Source organism: Plecotus auritus (genome assembly GCF_963455305.1).
Source record: "Plecotus auritus genome assembly, chromosome: 10".
Classification (NCBI taxonomy): Eukaryota; Metazoa; Chordata; class Mammalia; order Chiroptera; family Vespertilionidae; genus Plecotus; species Plecotus auritus.
Genome location: NC_137785.1, coordinates 46624299 through 46645999, shown reverse-complemented (window position 1 = coordinate 46645999; position 21701 = coordinate 46624299). Strand labels below are relative to the sequence as shown.

The 21701-nt window shown below is 50.3% G+C and overlaps 1 protein-coding gene across 1 annotated transcript; it reads left to right on the top strand.

Annotated features, from left to right (window-relative positions):
* The first annotated feature begins 7782 nt into the window (after positions 1 to 7782).
* Positions 7783 to 19763, top strand: VPS4A (vacuolar protein sorting 4 homolog A). Its single transcript, XM_080645658.1, has 11 exons — positions 7783 to 7975; positions 11938 to 12049; positions 12144 to 12291; positions 14305 to 14366; positions 14461 to 14580; positions 15011 to 15167; positions 15730 to 15878; positions 16326 to 16407; positions 16630 to 16849; positions 17836 to 17976; positions 18932 to 19763. Exons 1-11 carry the CDS (start codon positions 7955 to 7957, stop codon positions 19031 to 19033), a joined length of 1314 nt encoding a protein of 437 aa, XP_080501784.1. The 5' UTR covers positions 7783 to 7954; the 3' UTR covers positions 19034 to 19763.
* Positions 19764 to 21701: the final 1938 nt, after the last annotated feature.

Sequence of the window (21701 nt, the reverse complement as noted above, 5' to 3'; positions counted from 1 at the left end):
ATTCAGAGGTTGGACAGAAGTAGATTTACAGTTGTTCATTGAAGTAATACAATAATTAATAAATAATAATACAAGAATAGCCCTGGCCAGGTGGCTCAGTTGGTTGGAGTGTCATTCCATACACCAAAAGGTTGCAGGTTTGATTCCCGGTCAGGGCATGTATGGGAGGCAACCAACAGATCGATGTTTCTCTCACATCGATGTTTCTCTCTCTTTCTCTTTCTCTCCCCCTTCCTTTCTCAAAAAAACAAAAACAAAGCCACACACACACAAAAACATATTCTTGGATGAGGATTTAAAAAAAGAAGAAGAAGAATAAACTGTCTCATTGTACTCACAAACTGTAAACCTACTTTTGCCTACACCTGTATTGTGAGAGAAGGTATCCTGATAGATTTCTAATTTCTGGGTCCTCTGAGTAGCTTACTTACTCAGTTTTTCTTAATCTTAACCTCTAAACTGTTGACACCAGTGATCTTTTCGTTTTTGAGTCCCTCTTCGTCCCAGTCACATACACACCCTGAACCTGACGATTCTATCACCTCTTCCAAAGTGATAGACACCTCTTATGAGGAGGTGAAAGGTACTTTGGAGGCTTGGAGAATTTTTAGAAATTGCGGGACTAATTAACGATATAGTAATCCTTGCAGTCTTTCCTCTAATGAGCACTTATTAGTGTATAGTTCTTCACAGGCACTCTGAAGGGTCCATAGCACATAATCCATTCTCAATCACACCATGCCATCTGTCAATCAGAGGTTAAATAATTAACCACTTCATATTTTTATCAAGTACATCTGGAGTTCTGCTCATTTGGCAAACTGGAAAATGTTTAAAAGGAGGCGCAGTCTTCGGCCCATGCTAGCATGAAAGAATTCCAAGCACATTTAAGTAGGCTGGTCTTTTCATCATCATAATTTTTTAAATGCAAAATTATTATTTTAGTTTGGGAAGGAGAACACTGTAGAATATCTTTAGGGAGATAAATCACAACAACAATTAGGTTCTGTTGCTCAAAGTGAATCAATGGGAAAGTCTTTTTAAAGAAATGCTTCTTTTAACTATAAACAGCAAAGCTAAATGTGTATTTTCATCTACCCCCCATTTCTAAATTGTGCTGGCCTATTCATTTCCACACTCACACCATTTAAACATCTCATTTGCTGAAAGTCCTTATACATGGTAGGTGAAGTATTTATTCATAATGAGAGCTCAAAATGAAGATATTTAAAACTTAGTGAAATTCCACTTATTTCAGACACTCTGGCAAACTCAGTGAAAAGAGCACCTAAAGAAAATGAAAGACTGTTTGAATGTTTCCATATTTCTTATATAGTACCATCCTTTTCTATCCAGCTTGCCCTCCATTAATCACTAGGATCAGCCTCTCGGTAGCATCCTTCATCATTCTCAGAAAGTACCTGAACGATGTGATTGGAATGGCATAGGGAACACTCATGGGCTCTTTCCCCTTTGTGTCCAAGTGTCTTGGAGTTGTGCACACATATTAGGTCATGGTCTTTCCTTTAAACCTTCCCTTTGACAATCAGGTGCTAATGATTATGTATTATTGGAACCAGCACATAAGAATAGTCACGTGTCTGTTCTTCCTCTGTTGGAAGAAGTGCTTCCCTTCTATTTCAGTCCTGTTCAGGTGGGGATCAGCTATATTTTTTCACCTCTGTTTTCTAAATTAATAGAATCTGGGGGAGAGGACATTATTAAAGCGAAGTTCTGGGTCTGGCACAATTAATCTTGATGATGCTCTTCACAACTTACAGCAAATCTGCCCTTATCATGAGATCCAGTTCCAGTTTTGTTTTCCTCCAGGAAGGGACTGCATGTTACCTTTAAACCTATCAGGTGGGTGCAGCATGTTAAGACCTTGGTTCCCAGAGAATTGTTCCCCTTTTGGTATCAGACCCAAGCTCTTTTAGCAGATAATGTGGCAGGCCACTACCTATGAAGCCTTCTGTTTTGGCTAATCTCTGCAAACTCTGGTTTGTCCCACTCGTTTGTATTCTGTCCCACACAACTTGCATTTCTATTAAGCATTAAGACTTAGACAGCTAGAATAATACTTCTACAAATTATTAAAAGTATGTGATATTCTGGGGTTTTCTTCTTCTTTTTAGAACCCTGTATTTAAACAAGACTTATTTGTAAGTGTTTAAAATTTAAGTTTCAAATCTTCTGGCATCACCAGACTACCAAATTGAAATCCGTGGCGTAAAACAGGGCAGTATTTGTGTTCTTAATTAAAAAAAGAAAAAAGCTTTATGTATGTGTACTCTATAAATACAAATGCATAGACAACACTTTCCCTTGAGTTGCACATCGACATTTAGCATTGTATATTACAATGAAAGTTTGTAACTTAAGGGTATTATATATATAAATACATAAATACCTTTGTAACCTTTATACTGTAAATAAAAAGTTACTTTTAGACTTGTATTTTTTTTCTTTTCCTTTTTAATGTTAAAATAGTTTCAAACCTACAGGAAAGTTTTAAGAACAGTACAATAAACTCCTACATCCCCCTTCCCCAAATTTCCCAGTTAACATTTTAGCACATTTGTTCCATCTTCTTTTCCTGACATGATGCTCTCTACCGCATACCTCCCAAGCACAAGGACACTTTCCTGCATGGCCACCACACAGACCTCCAATGAGGAAACCAGCATTGGTGCACCACTACCACCCCGGCCAGAGACCCATTCAGATGCGACCAATCACCCCGACAACGTTTCCTTGCCTTTCTGGCACAGGACCCGATCCAGTCCCATGTTGTGTTTGGTTTTCGTGTCTCATCAGTTCCTTCTGGTGCCATTTTTAAGCAGATTTAAGGCAAATCCAAACTCTTAAAAACTTAGTTTTGGTTCTCGTTCCGCCAGTGACTTTCTGGGTGATAGAAGCTTAACCACTGGATCATCTGAGCTTTCTCAGACTTTGAGTCACACTGAGGAGCGAGAGGGGAGATGGTTTCTCAGGAATTGTATTAGGGATCATCAGTGCTCCATTGATCTGGTGTCACTCACTTTGCATGATATCTTAGCAAAATTTTCCCCTAGCCCCACCTCTCCGAAACGTTCCTCACCTAAACCTGGTTTTTGTTCTCCCCACTGCTCTTGGCCCCCATCAAGGAGTTCATTAACAAATGGTTAGGAGCCCGTTCCTTAGCACAAGCCCTAGAACACTGGAGTTTGTTTAGTCTGATTTTACTAGGTTGTGTTGGCTAAGCAGAGTTGATGCACTGGTCCAAGCTTGGGTTTACAAGTGCCACATTCTCAGCATCATGATCCCAATTAGAAAAGTGCTGTGCAAGAGAGAGCAGATGGAATTGTGCCTTCGCAATTCAACGACTTTCTACCTAAAGGTGGGAGCCGAGAATCTGATTTCTGCTCTAGTGAGAAAGTTAGAACAGAAAGGTACTGATCTGATCATCAAAATCATCAAGCCTAAATAGACCCCAGGTGCCAGCCCACAAATAACTTAAATTTGGTCCCTTTATTCCCCCTTTCCTTCCTCAACTTACTCCCCCATCCCCAGCAATGGCAACACCATTGCAGAACTGAGGGGTCGGGGAGGGGATGGCTCAGAGTCTGTTTTCAAGCTCTTCCCAGGAAAAAGTCAATGGATGACCAAGTGAGAGGGGAGAAGATCCATCTCCTGCCATCGGAGGCAGCAGCTCCAGACAGAGCTTCCTCTGGGAAGCTCTACTGTGGGAGCAGGGGCAGTGTGGATGGCAGGCTGTGAAAGACAGAAGCTGAGCAAGAGGTCCAAGAAAGTGGAGTGGGCAGAACAAAGAAGATGCACACAGCTCGTGGGTCGCAAACCCAGCCGTTGTTTCGGGCTGAACTGTGTGCTGCCAAAATTCATATGCTGAGCCCTACCCCCAGCACCTCAGAATGTGACTGTATTTGGAGATAGAGCCTTTAAAGAGGCAATTCAGCTGAAATGAGGCCGTTAGGTTGGGCCCTAATCTAATCTTACTGGTGTCCTTATAAGAAGAGGGAACTTGGACACAGATATGGGAGCGTGTGCGCACAGAGAAGGGACCCTGGGAGGACACAGCCACGTGTGGCCATTTGCACGCCAAGGAAAGAGGCCTCAGGAAACCAACACGGACTCCTTGATCTTGGACTTGTAGCCCCCAGAACTGTGAGGAAATACATTCCTGTTGTTTAAAACAACCCTGTCTGTGGCATTTTGTTATGGCAGCCCTAGCAAACTAATAGAGCCCTCTTTTACTTGTAGGGACTTTTCATTTTAATTCCGTCTTTCAACTCACACAGACCTTCTAAGATGTGGGGTTCATATGTTCTCAAGCTCTCTGCTTCACTCTCACCCCAGTGAGAGCTGCTCTTTTGTTTGCTCACTTACTCATTCTGAATAACTTACTTATTAATTCTCCCAGCAGATATTGCTGGGCCCCTAGAAAAGGCCCGGTCCTACCCTCAGTGATGCCAAAGGGCAGTGACTGTGCCAGGTGCCATAACAGCAAACGAGAGCTCCCCCCTCAGCTCTGTCAGTATCTAAGATGTGGGGTATTCAGGGTAGAAGCTGAGAAGCCATGGCTTACAGGGTGCGTGCCTCCCTACCTCACCCAAGCCCATCAGAGGCCTCGTCCTGCCACTCGGTCATTATCCTGACTCCTGTCCACAGGACGCTCAGCACTGTGGCCTTTTGGTTCCTGACCTCCCGTGTGTGATGATGGCCCCATCACTCCATCTCACCATCTCCCTGCTCCCCGGGTCACCCCGGGACCGCATTACTGCTGAAACGGCCATTGCTGAAACCAGTACCTGAAGCACCCCTCTCAGCATGTTCTCACTGTGCCTGTCCTTCAACCTCCTGGGTCCTCCGTTAGTCCCGCTGACTCTTACCTTCTCCCTACGCACTTCGCACCGTACCTGGCTCTGATTCCACACTGGCCGAGCCTGTGAGTTTCCTTGCTACCCTGTCTTCAGAGCAGCCACCTGGATGAATCCTGCCATCCCCCTGCATCTGAGGAGCTGAGTACTGGGGAGGAAAAATCCAAGGCAAATTGGTACCTTATACATTTGTAGAGGTTGCCAACCTTTACCAGGTTTGCCCTTAACACTGCTCACTTTCGGATTGCTTGAAATTCCAAACCATCTTTACTCTCCTCAAGCCCCAGGCCTCCCACTTCTCCCTCTCTCAGCAGATTCTCTTTCCTTCTAATTCATGGAGAAAATAGAAGCCATCCAAAGGTACTCTCCCAACTTCTTGTTACCTTCCAGCCAACATAGGCAGGCATCTATCTTTTCCCTCCTATTATAATGTCTAAAGCCAGTTCTCCTACCTATATGTTGATCCCATTCCCATTGATCTTTACTAGATCCTTTCTATTGGTTTGTTTTGTGTGTGTGTGTGTGTGTGTGTGTGTGTGCGCGCGCATATATATATATATATATATATATATATATATATATATATTGATTTCAGAGAGGAAGGGAGAGGGAGAGATAGAAACATCAATGTTGAGAGAGAATCATTGATCGGCTGCTTCCTGCATGCTACCCAGTGGGGATCAAACCCACAACCCGGGCCTGTGCCCTGACTTGGAATCAAACCGTGACCTCCTGGTTCATAGGTCGACACTCAACCAGTGAGCCATGCCGGCTGGGCCCTATTGGTTTTTCAAACATGCTCAACTCTTCTCACATTAACAACCATCAAAAACCCCTGGACCCTCAATTCCTGCAGCTATTGTTCCAGGCCTCCCTTTCTTTTCCCCAAACTCCTTGAACTCATGGACTACATTTCCTCATGACCCACTCACTCGTGGCCCCTGCAGTATGGCTCTGCCTCCATCACTTACTCATCTCTGGCTGAGGTCGTCAGTATCTTACATTAGGCACTGTGCTCAGCCCTCCTTCCCCACAGTCCTCCCACCCCCTGCCCTGACTTCCAAGACACTCTTCTGTCTATCCTTGTCTCCAGCTGTCTTTCTGAGCTGCTCTTGCAGCCTCACCTCCACTGGTTGGCCAACAAACCTCCAAGCTCTGCCCTAGGAAATCTCCTACTCTTCCCTAGGAGATCTTATTCGCAGCTTCCATTCCCACTGACACCCAGATGTCTCACAGATGTGCATCTCCAGCCCTCATCTTTCTTCTGGCTGCCAGATGCATATATCTGACTATTGACATTTCAAAGGCACCTGAAACTCCTCGTCCCTCCTCCACAAGCCCCCAGATCTAGTCTTTGTCCAGTGTTCCCATCTCAGTAGCATCACTATTAGTCCAGGTGCCGAAGCCAGCAACCCAGGAGTTATCGCTGTCCCTCCAGCCCTCACCATACCCCTTATCTAATCCACTTCCAAGAGCTTAAAATTTGTCTTCCAAAACCTCCCCATCCTGTGCATATCTCTCCATGCCCCTCTCCCCCGAGTCCAGGCTTCCCTCACTCTTCTGGACTACGGCAGTAGCTTCATGTATAATGGCCACTCCATCCCAGCAATCAGTTCTGCATAGTAGGGCTAGAGTCATCTATCCAAAAACAAACAAACAGTTTCCCATTGTTCTTAGGATAAAACCCAAAATCTTGACCATAGCCAAATGTTCTGGCCCCTGCCCTACCCCCGAACAGTTCACATCAGGCTTTGACTTCCTACTTTCTGCTCTCCGGCTACCTGAGCCTTCTTCCAGTTTCTTAAATTCCACCAGTGGCCTCTCCTCAGGGCCTCGGGGCCTTTGTACAGGCTGTTCCATCAACCAGGAATGCTCTTCTGACCCCCTTCATCGCTTGAAGAATGGGAGGCTTTCCTGACCCCCTATCTTGGGCAGGTTGCCTGTTAGAAGCCCACAGAGCAATGGGCCTTCGCACACAGGCCTCACCATGCTTATTACATAACTTTTCCTGATGCACATCATCTTTCTCCTCAGACTGCAGGCTCCCCTAGAGCTGTTTTAATCATTGCTGCATCCCCAGAAACGACACAGAGCTCCGAAATAGCCTATATTGATGAAATATTGTTAAATTGAATGAACGTGTCTCACTTGGTTGGAACATCATCCTGTACACCAAAAGGTTGTGGGTTCGATACCTAGTCAGAACACATACCAAGGTTGTGGGTTCGATCCCCAGTGGGGGCGTGAACAGGAGCCACCCAGATCCATGTTTCTCTCTCTCTCTCCCCCTTTCTCACTCTATTTAAAAACAAATAAGAACATATCCTCGAGCCGAAACCGGTTTGGCTCAGTGGATAGAGCGGGGTCCCGGGTTCGATTCCGGTCAAGGGCATGTACCTTGGTTGCGGGCACATCCCCAGTGGGAGGTGTGCAGGAGGCAGCTGATCAATGTCTCTCTCTCATCGATGTTTCTCTCTATCCCTCTCCCTTCCTCTCTGTGAAATATCAATAAAATATATTTAAAAAAAAAAAAAAAAGAACATATCCTTGGTGAGGATTAAAAACAAAACTACTTTTAGACAGAGCCACAGACATCATAAGTTACCAGGAACTGATAACACTGTAGGGTACACTATGTTTACATTAGCTAGCTCATTCATTACCCTCAAAAGCCAGAAAAGGTGGATCCTGATTGTTAGCGTACCCTATTAAACACGCAGAACACAAAGCCTCTGGTCCCGCCCCACTCCCGGGCCCACCGCAGCCCTGCGGGGGCTTCCGGCCTCGCCCCCGCCCACCCGGACAGTCCCTGGCCCGGTTCTCGCCGGGGCGGCCGGTGGCCGCAGAGAGCGGTGCCTGCAGTGCGGGCCGTAGCCGCCAGGGGGCAGCCGCGCCGCTCGGGCCCGACCGCTCTGGGCCGCACTCGTCTCTCGTTCTCGGACTCTCTCCCGCTGCCAGCGGCCACCCTTCCCCGCGCCCAGCGCGGACCCATCGGGCTCCCCGCGCCGCACCCAGCACCTCGGCTCTCCGAGGCCGCAAGCAGCGCCGCGGGGTGTGAGGCGGACCCAGGAGATGAAATGACAACGTCAACCCTCCAGGTACTCGGCGCGGCCCGGCCGGTTTGCGGAGGCCGAAGGAGGCGCGGCGGGGCCTGCGGACCGGCAGCCGGGCGGGCGGGGGCCTCCTCTGAGCCCCGTCGGCCTGTCGCTGCCCCTGCCGGTTTCTTGTGTTTACGGACCCGGAGCCAGGGGCCACCTCCCGTCCGGAACGCCCGGTCCCCTGGCCTGGCCGAGCCCGAGGCCGCGCCGTGCAGCTGGCGCCCCCGTCCCGCCGTGGGCTCAGCCTCACCCGGGCGGGCCTCCTGGCGCCGCCCCGGCAGCTCGGGCCGAGGTCAGCTGCTGGCTCTCCCTCCTCCTCCTCCTGCCTTCCTACCCTGCTTCTTCCCCGTCTCCGATTTCCTCTTCTCGGCCAACGACCCTTCATTCATTCCCTGGATTGTGCAGGGCGGTGCTGGGTGGCGCCACCTGGATGCATGACTGACCCACCTTCCAGGTGCTGCCGGTGCCGCCGGTCCTGCTGGGCCGGAAAACATAAACATGCTCAGGCCTCAGGCTGGGTTTGAAGGTCCACCCTGCCACCCCTCGTGTGTGACCTTGGGCTGGTTCCGTGATCCTGGGGTCTGAGTAGGGTTTCTGTGGTTAATTCTGGGAAAGCATTCTTAACAGGGTGTCAGCTGCATAAGTGCTCAGCAAGTGAGGATGGACACAGTGCTTGCGGGAGTTAGTCAAGATTTCATGGAAGAAGTGGCACTTGGCAGGACCATCAAAGGTAGCATTCAGATTCCTGGAGGAGGAGGAGGGAGGGCTGCTTCAGGTGGAGGGGAAGTGGGAACAGTGGGTAAACTTCCACCTGCAGGTCCCATCTGCCCAGTGTTTGTATGGCCTGTGAGCTAAGAATGTTTTTTATTTAAAAAAAAACACAACATTTTTTAAAAACAGCTTTACTACAATATAACACACACCATACAATTCACCTCTTTAAAGTGTACACCTCAATGTTTTTCATGTGTTCACTGTGTTGTGCAACCATCACCACAATCACTACATCACCCTGAAGCCACACTTTCACCCTGTGGCTGTCACTCCCCCTCTATCCCTCTATCCCTCCCAGCCCCTGGGAACCACTAATCTGCTTCCTGCCCCTATAGATCTGCCTATTCTGGGCATTTGTATAAATGGAAATTATACAATAATGAAGTCCTTTGTGAGTGGCTTCTTTCATGGGACATAATTTAGGTGTTCGCATTTTTACAAGGCTGGAAGGGTATTTCGTGATACATGAAAATCATGAAATTCGTGTTTCAGTGTCTACAGGTGAGGTATATTGGAACACATGCCTGCTCATTGGTTTATGTATTGTCAGTGGCTGCTTTGGGGCTCCCTGGCAGGGATGAATCGTTGCTGCGGAGGTTCTGCAGCCCTTTTCTTTCATCCTCATCCTTTGCAATACGTGTTACTCGAGATGAGGCAGGGTTGGCAGTTTGGTCACCTTACCCTCCTGTTATGCAAAACTGTTCCTCTCCAAATTGCAGCTGAGGCCTCTTGCATGCAAAAAACTGTATGCGGTTGCCAGGAAAATCTCAGGTGCATTAATTGAGTATTAAGAAGGGAGCAAGGGGCCCTTACTGGCTTGGCTCAATGGATAGAGTGTCGGCCTGCGGACTGAAGGGTCTGGGATTCAATTCCAGTCAAGGGCACATGCCCAGGTTGTGGGCTCCATCCCCAGAAGGGGGTGTGCAGGAGGCAGCCGATCAATAATTCTCTCTCATCATTGATGTTTCTCTCTCGCTCTTTCCCTCTCCCTTCCTCTCTGAAGTCAATAAAAATATATTTAAAAAAAGGGGGGGGGGGAGCAAGGGATGGGCCTACTCTGCCACATGGCTTGTCACGTGGGGGACAGAGCAGACCTGGAGTGTTGTTCTGTTTTTTTTGTTTTGTTTTGTTTTTTTTTAATATATTTTATTTATTTTTTACAGAGAGGAAGGGAGAGGGATAGAGAGTTAGAAACATCGATCAGCTGCCTCCTGCACACCCCCTACTGGGGATGTGCCCGCAACCAAGGTACATGCCCTTGACTGGAATCGAACCCGGGACCCCTCAGTCCGCAGGCCGACGCTCTATCCACTGAGCCAAAGCTCTATCCACTGAGCCAAACCGGTTAGGGCTGGAGTGTTGTTCTGAACCCCACCTTTCAAAAGGACAAACCTAAGCAAGAAGGCGTATGGAGCAGCGATTTTCATCTCATGGCACACGTGAACTAATTTCTAAAATTCTGCAGCACACCAAAAAATATAGTATATTTTTGCTGATCTGCCAAAAAAAATTGATATAATCTTGATTCATTTACACCAGACGGCTATTGTTGTGTTGGCTGTTGTCATTTGTGTGTGTGTGTGTGTGTGTGTGTGTAAAAGCAATTTATTAGCCGCAGCAAAAATATACTTAGGACAGTGGAACAAAGAAGGGCATAGAAGAAGCAGGAGAGCCTGGGCTGGGCTGCCTTAGCTCACTGGGGAGTCAGAGAAAAGGGGGGAAAGGAGACAGATTCAGGGGGTTAACCCTGGACGAGCTGCCACTGCCCATTGTTCCTCTGGGTGCAAGTCTCACGGGTCCCTTAGAGGTTAGGGGTGAGGAGAGGGAATGGCCTGGGTATGCTCCCTGGAGGGAGAACGCTGTTGTCATTTTTGTATTTGACCAACTACAAACTAAGAGAAGAGGTCAGTGCTCCTGACTAAATAATCAGGTATTGCATGTTTCAAAATTTTTTGCAACACAGCTATTGAAAATCATCGGTATAGAGGGAAAAAGTCCAAGGAACCGGGGGTGTTATGGAGAAGAGAAGTCACCAGGGACAGGACTACCCGTTCATGTCATTTCTGAAGGGCTGTGGTGGGAGAGAGTGGACAAGTGAAGCTTGTGTTTAAGCTACTCATCCATTCAGAAGGTTCAGGGCTCCTAGCCATTCTCTCTCTTTAGGGAGTGGATGGAGCCGAAGCTTGAAAATAGTAGCTACACTCTTTCACCTTTCCTCGTCTTTTCAGCCTGGCGAGTTCACATCAGCCTGGCCTACCCTGCCCGTCTGTCAGTTTTGTAGAGCTATCTGTCTTTCTTCTGAGGCTTCTTGCTTTCAGATGGGGAAAGGCTGCACAAATGCCTGGGCCCTGCCCAAGCTGGTCAGTAGGGTTATTGTTTGTATGGACGGAACTGTGTGTAACAGCGGGACCCGCCCGCCTGGTGTCTAGTGCTGTATCTTCTTGAGGAGGATAATTCTGGTAACACTCCCGGGTTGAAGCCGTGGTTTCTAAAACTGGATATGTAGGTGTGGGGCAGCTGTCTGAAAGACCCAGCGCACAGGCCTACAGGGTGTGTGAGATGCACAAAGAGACTCCCGCAGAGTTCTCAGAGGGTTCCCGAGGGCGGTGCCCTTCTGTAGGCAGCACATACGTGCTTATGGGGTAAGCAAGCACTTTTCGTAACGGAGATGTGGTGAATTGACCCATGTGTACAAGTAGCTTTTCCCTAAGTGTCAACTTGACGAAACATCTTCTCTTTTCAGTCTCCAGAAGCAGTTTGGGCCAGTAGATCCCTTTAACTTCATCTCATAAAACTCCGGTCAATGAAGGGCTTTCCGTGCTGGCTGGCTCTTCTCTGGCCCTCAAGTTTCTGGCCTCCCTGCCGAACAGCACAGGAATCCATTGGTTCCAGGCTCTGAGTCAGGGTCCATGTCTTTTCCCTGAGGCACGGAATAACCTGGACTGTTCACCAGCTTCCACTTGCTCAGAGCAGAGACTGCGGACGTTGCTTCCATGGTATTGAGTGCACTGGGAAGAGGGATGGCCATCTTTTCAACATCCTTTTAAGGCCTTTCTAGTTGTTGGAAAAGTAGGCCGGCATAATGGTCTGTGCCTGACTAATTCTCATCAGCACATTCCTTCTGCCTGGGACCCGAGGGCTTTCTGGATCCCCTGGGAAGCACTGAGCTCTTTGCTTTGCCTTTCCAGAAAGCCATTGATCTGGTGACAAAAGCCACAGAAGAGGATAAAGCCAAGAATTACGAGGAGGCGCTCCGGCTCTACCAGCATGCGGTGGAGTATTTCCTACACGCGATCAAATGTGAGTTCCACACGGGCCCTCCCAGGCGCCAGGCCCCTGCGAGAGGAGTGTGGGCACCTGGGGCTCACAGGGCCCCTCTCCGTCCCCTTTGCAGATGAGGCACACAGCGACAAGGCCAAGGAGAGCATTCGAGCCAAGTGCATGCAGTACCTAGACCGGGCAGAGAAGCTGAAGGATTATCTACGGAACAAGGAGAAGCACGGCAAGAAGCCAGTCAAAGAGAATCAGAGTGAGAGCAAGGGGTGAGTATGGAGGAGGGGAGGACCCGACCGGGGCCCACCAGCATGTGCCTGGCCCTGTGTTGCTGTCGTTTTGGGTGCTAATGCAGCCTTGCACTCGCACAGCACCTTTGTCTCCTCACCGCAGCCCACAGCTGCTTTCGTCAAGCACTTTACAGAACACTTCTGTGTACACTGCGTCGTTGGGTCTGGATGGGGAGCCAGCGTGGAGGTTACTAGCCTTGGATTCTGCAGCCAGACTCTTGGGGTATAACCTGGCTCTGCCACTTCCTAGTCTTGTGACCTTGGGCAAGTGCCACAGCCCCCTGTGTCCTCAAGTTCCTCGTCTGTAGAAGGAGGAAGATGATGAGCAAATGAGATGGTGGGGTGAAGCCCTGAGGATAGATGTTGGTGCCCAGTAAGGATTAAATAAATGTAAGCTGCTGCTGTCATTAGAGTTAACTTCTTTATCTGACTTACAAAGCTACAGACTCAGAGATTCAGAGATTGCCAAGGTCACAGAGCTGGAACTTGATGGAGTCTGGACCCCACCCTGATTCCAAAGACAGGGTTCCCTCTGCAGTTTCTCTCCTCACGTCTGTGGTTTGCCCACCATGGAGATTCCGGTTATCTGAGCACAAAGGCCACTGGGGTCCTGGAAGTGAGGGAGGAACCTGGGCAGGAAGTCCTGAGTAGGAGAGTGGTGGGTGCTGTGTCAGCTGTATCCCCAGAAGTGGGAGGCTCTGCTTCTGGGTGGAGAAGGTTGCCTGAGTGAGAGACACACCAAGGAAGGGGCAGGAGGCCAGACATCTCCAAGGGAGCTGCCAGAGGTGGGAGGATGGCAATCCCTCATACCCGGCCAGGGACCTGCCAGGGGGTGGGGGGCAGTGACTGTTTCTTTTCCAGGTGCTCCTCTGTAGACTTAGGAAGACTGACCTTGACTTAGCTGGTTTGGCTCAGTGGATAGAGTGTCGGCCTGCGGACTGAAGGGTCCTGGGTTCGATTCCCAGTCAAGGAAGGGCACATGCCTGGGTTGCAGGCTCGATCCCCACCAGGGGGTATGCAGGAAGCAGCTGATCAATGATTCTCTCTCATCATTGATGTTTCTCTCTCTCCCTCTCCCTTCCTCTCTGAAATCAATAAAAAAAAAAAAAATTTTTTTTTTAAAGGCAAAAAAGGCCCTAGCTGGTTTGGCTCAGTGGATAGAGTGTCGGCCTGCGGACTGAAGGGTCCCAGGTTCGATTCCAGTCAAGGGCATGTACCTTGGTTGCGGGCACATCCCCAGTAGGAGGTGTGCAGGAGGCAGCTGATCGATGTTTCTCTCTCATCGATGTTTCTGGCTCTCTATCCCTCTCCCTTCCTCTCTGTAAAAATATCAATAAAATATATTTAAAAAAAAAAATTAAAATAAAATAAAAGGCAAAAAAGAAAAAAGAAGACTGACCTCTTCTCCAGATCAGAGCCACTTGCTGTCTGGTTTTGAGTCCGTATGAGAGGCCAGTGAGGGCTCTACTTACTTGCCTTGCCTGGCTGCTCTGTTTTTCCCTCTTTTTAAAATTTATTTTTATTGTTTTCAGAGAGGAAGGGAGAGAGAGAGAGAACCATCAATGATGAGAGAGAATCATTGATTGGCTGCCTCCTGCACGCCCCTACTGGGGATCAAGCCCACAATCCAGGCATGTGCCCTGACCGGGAATCGAACCATGACCTCCTGGTTCATAGGTAGATGCTCAAACACTGAGCCGGGCCCTGGCTGCTCTTGAAGTCCAGCCAAAGCATATGTCCCTCACCAGTCTCTAGAAAGAGCGCATGTCTCCATTATTCCCTTAATGAAGAAATGAGGATGGGTCATGAGAGTTTCCTGGAGGATCCGTTGTAGTTCCTGAATGTGCCGGGAGTACCTGTTTGTGGGTCTCTCCGCTGTTGAGCAGGAAGAGCATCCCTTTACCACTCTGCTGGCAGCAGAGCCTGGCCTCGCTCTGAGAGCCTCTTCCCAACCTCCGGCTCCAGCCTGTCATCTTCTGTCTCCTTTCCCAGCAGTGATAGTGACAGTGAAGGGGATAATCCAGAGAAAAAGAAATTGCAAGAACAGCTGATGGGTAAGAGGCTGGAGGCCCCATGCTGTGGGAGCGGGACATGACGAGGGCCCTCTGGGCCTGGGCTCTGGATCCAAGGCTCTGCCTCCCTCTGCAGGTGCCGTCATGATGGAGAAGCCCAACATTCGGTGGAGTGACGTGGCCGGGCTGGAGTTGGCCAAGGAGGCCCTCAAAGAAGCTGTCATTTTGCCAATTAAATTCCCACACTTGTTCACAGGTAAGAGTTGAGCCTCTGTAGGCCCCGATGTAAACATATCAGGCTTCTGAGGGAGCAAGCTCGGGCTCCCGCTCTGAAACTGTCCAGGGGCAGGTGGTGACTCGGCTCCCGTTGCCCTCAGTGGGCGAGGCCTGGCCTTTCCGGGGGCTCCCACTCAGGAAAGGCCAAGGCCTGCCCATTGCAATCATCCAGTCCTTGGCTTCTCTCTGGTGTCAGAAACCAGTGCCAGACAGTGTCACTTTGAAGGTCACGGGGTCATGAGCCAGGGCTAAGACAAAGCCTGGGCAGTTAATATCGTTCCTTTACCCCTTTGCTCTTAGAATCAGTTGTCCTCATTTCTGACTGCATTTACAGTGACTGAGGCCCATCTGCGTTTTTGTTTCCCTGCCCCAATCAGAAGGAAGCTCACTCAGTTTATTTTTTCTTGCAGGCAAGCGTACCCCTTGGCGAGGGATACTGCTCTTTGGACCCCCTGGCACTGGGAAATCCTACCTGGCCAAAGCAGTGGCAACAGAGGCCAACAACTCCACCTTCTTCTCTGTGTCCTCCTCAGACTTGATGTCTAAGTGGTTGGGGGAGAGTGAGAAGTAAGTCAGCCACCAGGCCCTTCTCTGCTGCCATCCCAGGCATTCTCTGCTGGTGGCCCAGCTTCCCTTGGAGTCACCTCCCGGAGGAGCTGCTATTGGGTGTCAGGGAGAAGTAGTCAGCAGAGGGTATCTTGCTAGCTCATCGCATGGGACACTGATCAAGACACTGAAGTTGGGAGGGCACTTGGGAGAGATGGGTCTTCATGAAGGGAAGGGAAGGCACTCCAGTAGTTGGGTATCAGGTGGGTATCCTTTGTTGGGGACTTTATGTAGTTAGCGTATTCCCCACACCGACTCCCACTTAGCAGATGATGAAACCAGCTGAGAGGAAGGGAAGTGACTTGAGATAAGTCCAGAGCTAATGGATGGGGAAGGGCGCCAGGCTTGCCCTTCCTCTGGGTGCCGTGCTGCCGAAGGATTTGTCACCACCGTTTTTTCTGAAATCCAAGCATGACTATCGTCTTAACCTCCTCGTGGCAAGGGCAAGAGAAGGGGTGACCGGGACCCTGGCTGGGCATGTGTGTGAGTGTCCAGGTGCCAACCCCACTTTTCGCCTTCACAGGCTAGTCAAGAACCTGTTTGAGCTGGCCAGGCAGCACAAGCCTTCCATAATCTTCATCGACGAGGTGGATTCCCTCTGCGGATCCCGCAACGAAAATGAGAGCGAGGCTGCCCGAAGGATCAAAACAGAGTTCTTGGTCCAGATGCAGGGTGCGTGCTGGTCCTGGGTTTCCTCCCTGGATCTCGGGCCACCTAAAGCCAGTACAGGCTTCATGGGTTAGCTGCAGCTGGATCTGATTGTCCTTGGGGTGGAGGGAAGCTCAGAGGAGCAGTTCTCAGTTCCATCTCCTCAGGCCTTCATTTGGAGAGGTCCCTGCGGCCTTTGGCCACCGCCTCCGCCCTTCCGCCCCTCCGCCCCTCCGCCTCTCTGCCCTTCCGCCTCTCCGCCTCTCCGCCCCTCCGCCCCTCCGCCTCTCTGCCCCTTCCAAGGCAGGCAGGGCAGCCGAGCTCTTCGCTGCCGCTAAGCCAGTTAGGGCCCCACCACTGAGGGGGCACGGGTGGCTCCAGTTCAGGACACAAAGCCCCTGAGGTCCTTCCCCGCAGGTTCTGACTGATTGTGGGTGCTCGCAGGCAGCATCTGTTTCCCTTTGTCCACAGGAGTAGGGAATAACAACGATGGGACTCTGGTTCTTGGTGCCACAAACATCCCATGGGTATTGGATTCAGCCATTAGAAGGAGGTGAGTCTTCCCCAGTAGGAGAAGCCAGGGTCTTTCTCCGGCCATGGTCAACATTGACCATGGCCGGCAGCCGGGGATGCAGCCTGAGCCGTCTCTCGGAGGCTTCTGCCTGTCTGCATGATGAGCAGCCGAGTGCAGCCAGCTCTGTGGGCCCGCTGTCCCTCTTCATTAAGACTCCTCCTCCATCTGCTCTCAAGTCCAGCCGTGTGCTTGGCTCTCTAGGTTTGAAAAGCGGATTTACATCCCATTGCCGGAGGAGGCTGCCCGTTCCCAGATGTTCCGGTTGCATCTGGGTAGCACTCCACACAGCCTCACGGACGCCAATATCCAGGAGCTGGCCCGGAAGACAGAGGGCTACTCAGGTGCGGACATCAGCATCATTGTGCGGGACTCCCTCATGCAGCCCGTCAGAAAAGTACAGTCAGCAACACACTTCAAAAAGGTGAGTGAGCCCGCAAGGCATTGTTTAGAAATTGTCGCAGGAAAGGGGACAGCAGCTTTCTTTGCCAGCTGACACATGTGGGTCTCTTGGAGAGGACAAGTGCAAAATGAACCCTTAGGCTTCAGGGCCTGGCCAGGGCTGTCCCGGCTCTCCCTTCCCCTGCAGTTCTTCCTGCTTGACCATCTCAGATTGTGTGAGCCGAGGGGACAGGGCACTGTGGCCCCCGCCACCACCCCTGCAGTCACCCCCGCCGTCAGCACTGTGCTGTGTGTGAGGGGCCCTCCTCGGTGTTTGAAAAGTGGTGGGTACAGAATCACACGCCGTGAGGAGGAACTCCGTTCACACGGAAGCTCTCTGTCAAGGGGCTGCCAAGCGTCCTGCTATGCATCTGGCCTCTTTCTAGATGCTAGGGAGACAAAACCCGTCCTCCGGGAGCCTCTTCTAGAGGCTGAGACAGGGAATCAACAAAACAGACTCATTTCCCAGAGGGTGGCGAGGGGCAAGCTGGAGCAGGGAAGGGAGGTCTGAGATTTGGGGGCAGAGGGGCAGATTGCACTCTTAAAGGATAAGCCACACTGGGTGACATTCAAGTTGACGAAGGTGAGGGAATGAGCCTTCAAACACTTGGGAGAATGTGCCAATGGAGAGATTTCAGGTAGAAAAACATTTTTGAAGCCACTACGTTGGTGGTGAGATTTGAGTGAATGAGGAAGAGGAAGGTACCAAGGCATTTGGGGCCACACAGTGAGATTCTGGAGGACAGTGGCTGGGATAGCACGCCATTCACCAGCCTCTGAGTCAGACTTCCAACCATTGGGACCACTCAGCCGGAGAGTTTTGAAGGAGCCTATCCCTCCTCAGACTAACGACCTAGAAATCCAGGCATTTGTTCACATCCTGCCCTTACCTTCTCTTAAGGACTCAGAAACCTGAGGTGTCCTGGCCCTTCTCCAAAAGCAGCCAATCAAACTCCTGTTTGCTTTCAGGTCTGTGGCCCTTCCCGCACCAACCCTAACATTATGACCGATGACCTCCTGACCCCATGCTCTCCAGGGGACCCAGGGGCCATGGAGATGACTTGGATGGATGTCCCTAGTGACAAACTCTTAGAGCCTGTGGTTTGCATGGTAAGTGGCCAGCTGGCAGAGAGGACTGCACAGCCCAGAAAATTGAGGGCTTGGGTCCAGGAATAAAAATAAGCTTCTCCCCTTTTCTGTCCTAGGCTGTTGTGGCTTCTAAACAGAGAATGGCCTTTGGGGCTCTGAGTAGCTGGGGCTTCTGCTGTTAGACACAGTCCTCACTCAGTCCCAGGATTAGCATTTTATTTTCTTCTGCAAAAATAGTAAAAGCCAGCCCTAGCCGGCTTGGCTCAGTGGATAGAGCATTGGCCTGTAGACTGAAAGGTCACGGGCTCAATTTCAGTCAAGGGCACGTACCTCAGTTGCAGGCTCGATCCCTTGCCCCAGTTGGGGTGGGTGCAGGAGGCAACCAATTGATGTGTCTTTCTCACATAGATGTTTCTCTGCGTCTCTCCCCCTCCCTTCCACTCTCTCTAAAATTCAGTGGAAAAATATCCTCAGGTGAGGATATGAAAAAAAAATAGTGAAGGCCCAGTGATATGTCTGCCTCATTCCCTGGGTTTGGCTTGTTTTGTACAGAGAAGGAACCAGCAAATGTATGTCAGCACGGTGTGACTTGATGCAGTTGCACAGGCAGCCTCTCCTGGCTAATCCTCACCTCTCCTTATCCCGGTGTTGCCCATGGTCTTGCCCATTCTGTATGGCAGGTGTCTGCCTTTGCCCGGGTGTGGGCGTGCAGTTAGAAAGAGCTTCTCACGGGAGTTAGATGGCGGGAGCTTAGATTCCCTCGGACTGGCAGCGGCCCCTCTGGAACTGACAGAAACTGCCCCAGGAGGAAGAGCATCTCTTCAGGAGGATTTCAGGCAGAAGCCAGGCTGCCAGAGGGAGGTCTGCATTTGGGGCTGGGGCTGACCTCCACCCTAGCCTGCGTGGGTCTGCGATGCTGGGAGGCCGAGGACCTGAAGCCCGGCCACGCCTCAGCCACATGCTCTTGTCTTTGCAGTCGGACATGCTCCGGTCTTTGGCCACCACCCGGCCCACCGTGAATGCAGATGACCTGCTGAAAGTGAAGAAATTCTCAGAGGACTTTGGACAGGAGAGTTAAAAGCTTTTCACTCTGGTGACGGTGAAGGAGGGAGGTTGATGGCGGTAAATTCATGCACTCCTCATGTCGGTGGCCAGACAGGGCTCCAGGGCTCGTCCTAAAGTCACTCGTGTCCCCTGTGCTGTCTGGCTACCAGCCAAGAAGCAGGAAGGAAGAGGCTCCCGGCCGCAGAGATGCAGAAGCACATCCGGCAGCGGGAGGAATACTGGCTCTTCCTTCTTCCTCCTCCTCTTCTGGATGCTCCCTCCTTGTCCTGCCACTCCATGTTTGTTTTTAAAGCCTTTTTTGTTCCTCTAAATTAATGCTGCTTGGATTTTCGTCTTGTTTATAAATAAAGTCAAAATCACCTGGAAGCATCACGGAGTGGGAGCAGCCGAGCAGTAGGGTTGGTGCAGCAGACCTGTGAGCCCCGTGGCCCGTTCCTCTTAGACCCAAGTGTCGCTCCTTGTAAACTGAATGGCTGATGCCCTGGATCCCCAGCCCAAGCTCTGCCTGTAAAGGCCAAGAGTAAAGCCAAGCCATTCGCACCCTCCCGCGTCGGCATCCCGAGCCCTGTTCCTCCCGGCAGGAGGAAAGGGTCTGTGAACACCAAGCTGTGCACGTCGGAAGGAGGGAAGGCAGTCAGGCGGGTTTCACTGCTGCCTCTTCCCTCTGAATGTGAGAACATGAACCCAGCCACCGCCGGGTCCCTGTCCTGGAAGCGGGCTAATAAATCCTTTTCCCTTCTTGAGCCACCTGAGTGATTGCGTCTTTGACTCTTGGGCTCTTTGAAGGCAATGCTTGCTTTCAATAGAAAGACTGGTTTTCTCCGCTGTCTTTTCTTCAGCAGAGTAGGAAGTAGGAATGTCGCCACTGCCACTGTGCCTAGGCCTATACTCCAGTTAGGTTCCTGAGACCTTTCTTTCCCCAGGGCCTCAAAAGTGTGGCCAGGGGTGTTTGAGGGACTTGGCCAGTTCTTCCTGTTGTCCAGCCTCCAGATCAGAGTCTCAAATTGGGAGGCCTGTGGGCCAGATGTGGTTTGCTCTGCAACCAACATTTAAAACTCAAGAGTAGACACAAAAATTCAGATTAGGTAATGCTGGGCCTGTGTCCCCAGGAGGCCACCTATCAGCTGCAGCTGAGCAGGGGCAGCCCTATTTAGTTGTGACATGCTGTGCAGTTCACCATCCCCATGTGGCCTGCTCACACATTTGCATCGTCTGCCTAGCCCCGTTTGACTTTGTCAGACACCCAGGTCTCCAGAGCTGGCAGCCCTGGAAAAGCTGTCCGACGGAGCAGGTGCAGTAATGGCTGTCACACGCTGACCACGACATATGAACATGCAGAAAAGGCCTGGCACGGGTTGTTCAGCCTTCCTCCTCCGTTCCCCCTCCACCCCCACTGGTGTCTTCAAACCCGAATGGTCCAGAACTGAGTATGTGGCCAACTCTTAGGTCGTGTTAGCCTTGCACTGTGGTGTTCCTATGGTCTGGTTAGGAGTGTCTGCTGAATTCAGCTAATTTCTTTTTTTCTTGACCCCCCCCCCCCCCCGCGCCAGCTAATTTCTTAAAGTGTCTGCTGAATTGAACCTTCTTACCTCATTTTTATGTTTCTTGAAGGCTTGGGCTTGGTGCTCCTCTGCATTGCTAATGGGTTATCCTCCTTACCTGGGGCGCCAGCCGGCCTGACCTCCGGATGACACTTACGCAGCAACTGTGACTGGAATTTTTGTCGCTTGCTCTGGAGTTCCCACATGTATACTTCTTGGTTAGTTATGTGCCCTCAGCCACCAATTATGTTTGTAAATGCTGGACTAGAAGCCAGGATAAGACACTGCCCACTGCCAGAACTGTTTTATTTTAACTTGGTGTCTACTCGTATTTTATTACTCTACCTCCATTATCTTTACTTGAATCAGAAGGTCTTGCCCCCCCCACACTTTTTTTTAAACCTGCTTCCTCATTTCCTCTGCTTGAACACCTAGACAAGTCACAGGGTTCATCCTCATAGCTGTAGTCACAGCTTTCAGACACGCCCTGAGGCTGAACTAACTCAGACTGATGCTGTGGCCTCACGGTCTCTATTAATCATGGCGAATGTGTGCAGAGGAACTTATTCCCCTAAATGCTCCCTCTGAAATCCACGTCTTCCCTACCTGGAACTCTGTTCTAAACCTCTGCCTACATTGGCTTTCACTGTGGGAATTGATTTCTAAAACTCAGCTCCAGATGCCGATTTGTGTGTGTGGTTTTTGTGGCTAATACATCTGCCTCAGGTGCAAGAAATTTTCTTTATTGGAAATGCAAGGATTTGCCTTTGGGTTGTAGTGTCTTAACTAGTAGACCAAATCCTTCCTCCTCTGTGGATTTGGTCACAACAGTAAATCTCATATATTGTCAGCAACAGATAGTCTCAGGGCTTCTCCAAGGTCCACTCTGAGCAGTCATTTACTCTTGGGCCTCCACGTCAGGGAGCTGAAGTTGGATGCTACAGATGTACATTACAGAGGCCTTACTAAGGACTGTTAACCTCAGAGCTCTGGAAGGAGGCATCGGAATGTTTTTTGTGTGTTTTTTAATTAATTTGAGAGAGAGGAAGGGGGCGAGAGAAGCTTTGATTTGTTGTTCCACTTATTTATGCATTCATTGGTTGCTTCTTGTATGTGCCCTGACCAGAGATGGAACCAGAA

Excerpts from the sequence above, each read along its gene's own strand:
- VPS4A (XM_080645658.1), top strand. The coding sequence starts at position 7,955 with ATGACAACGTCAACCCTCCAG. Across the intron at positions 14,581-15,010 it reads ATTCCCACACTTGTTCACAG|GCAAGCGTACCCCTTGGCGA; the intron begins GTAAGAGTTGAG and ends TTTTTCTTGCAG. Across the intron at positions 16,850-17,835 it reads CAGCAACACACTTCAAAAAG|GTCTGTGGCCCTTCCCGCAC; the intron begins GTGAGTGAGCCC and ends GTTTGCTTTCAG.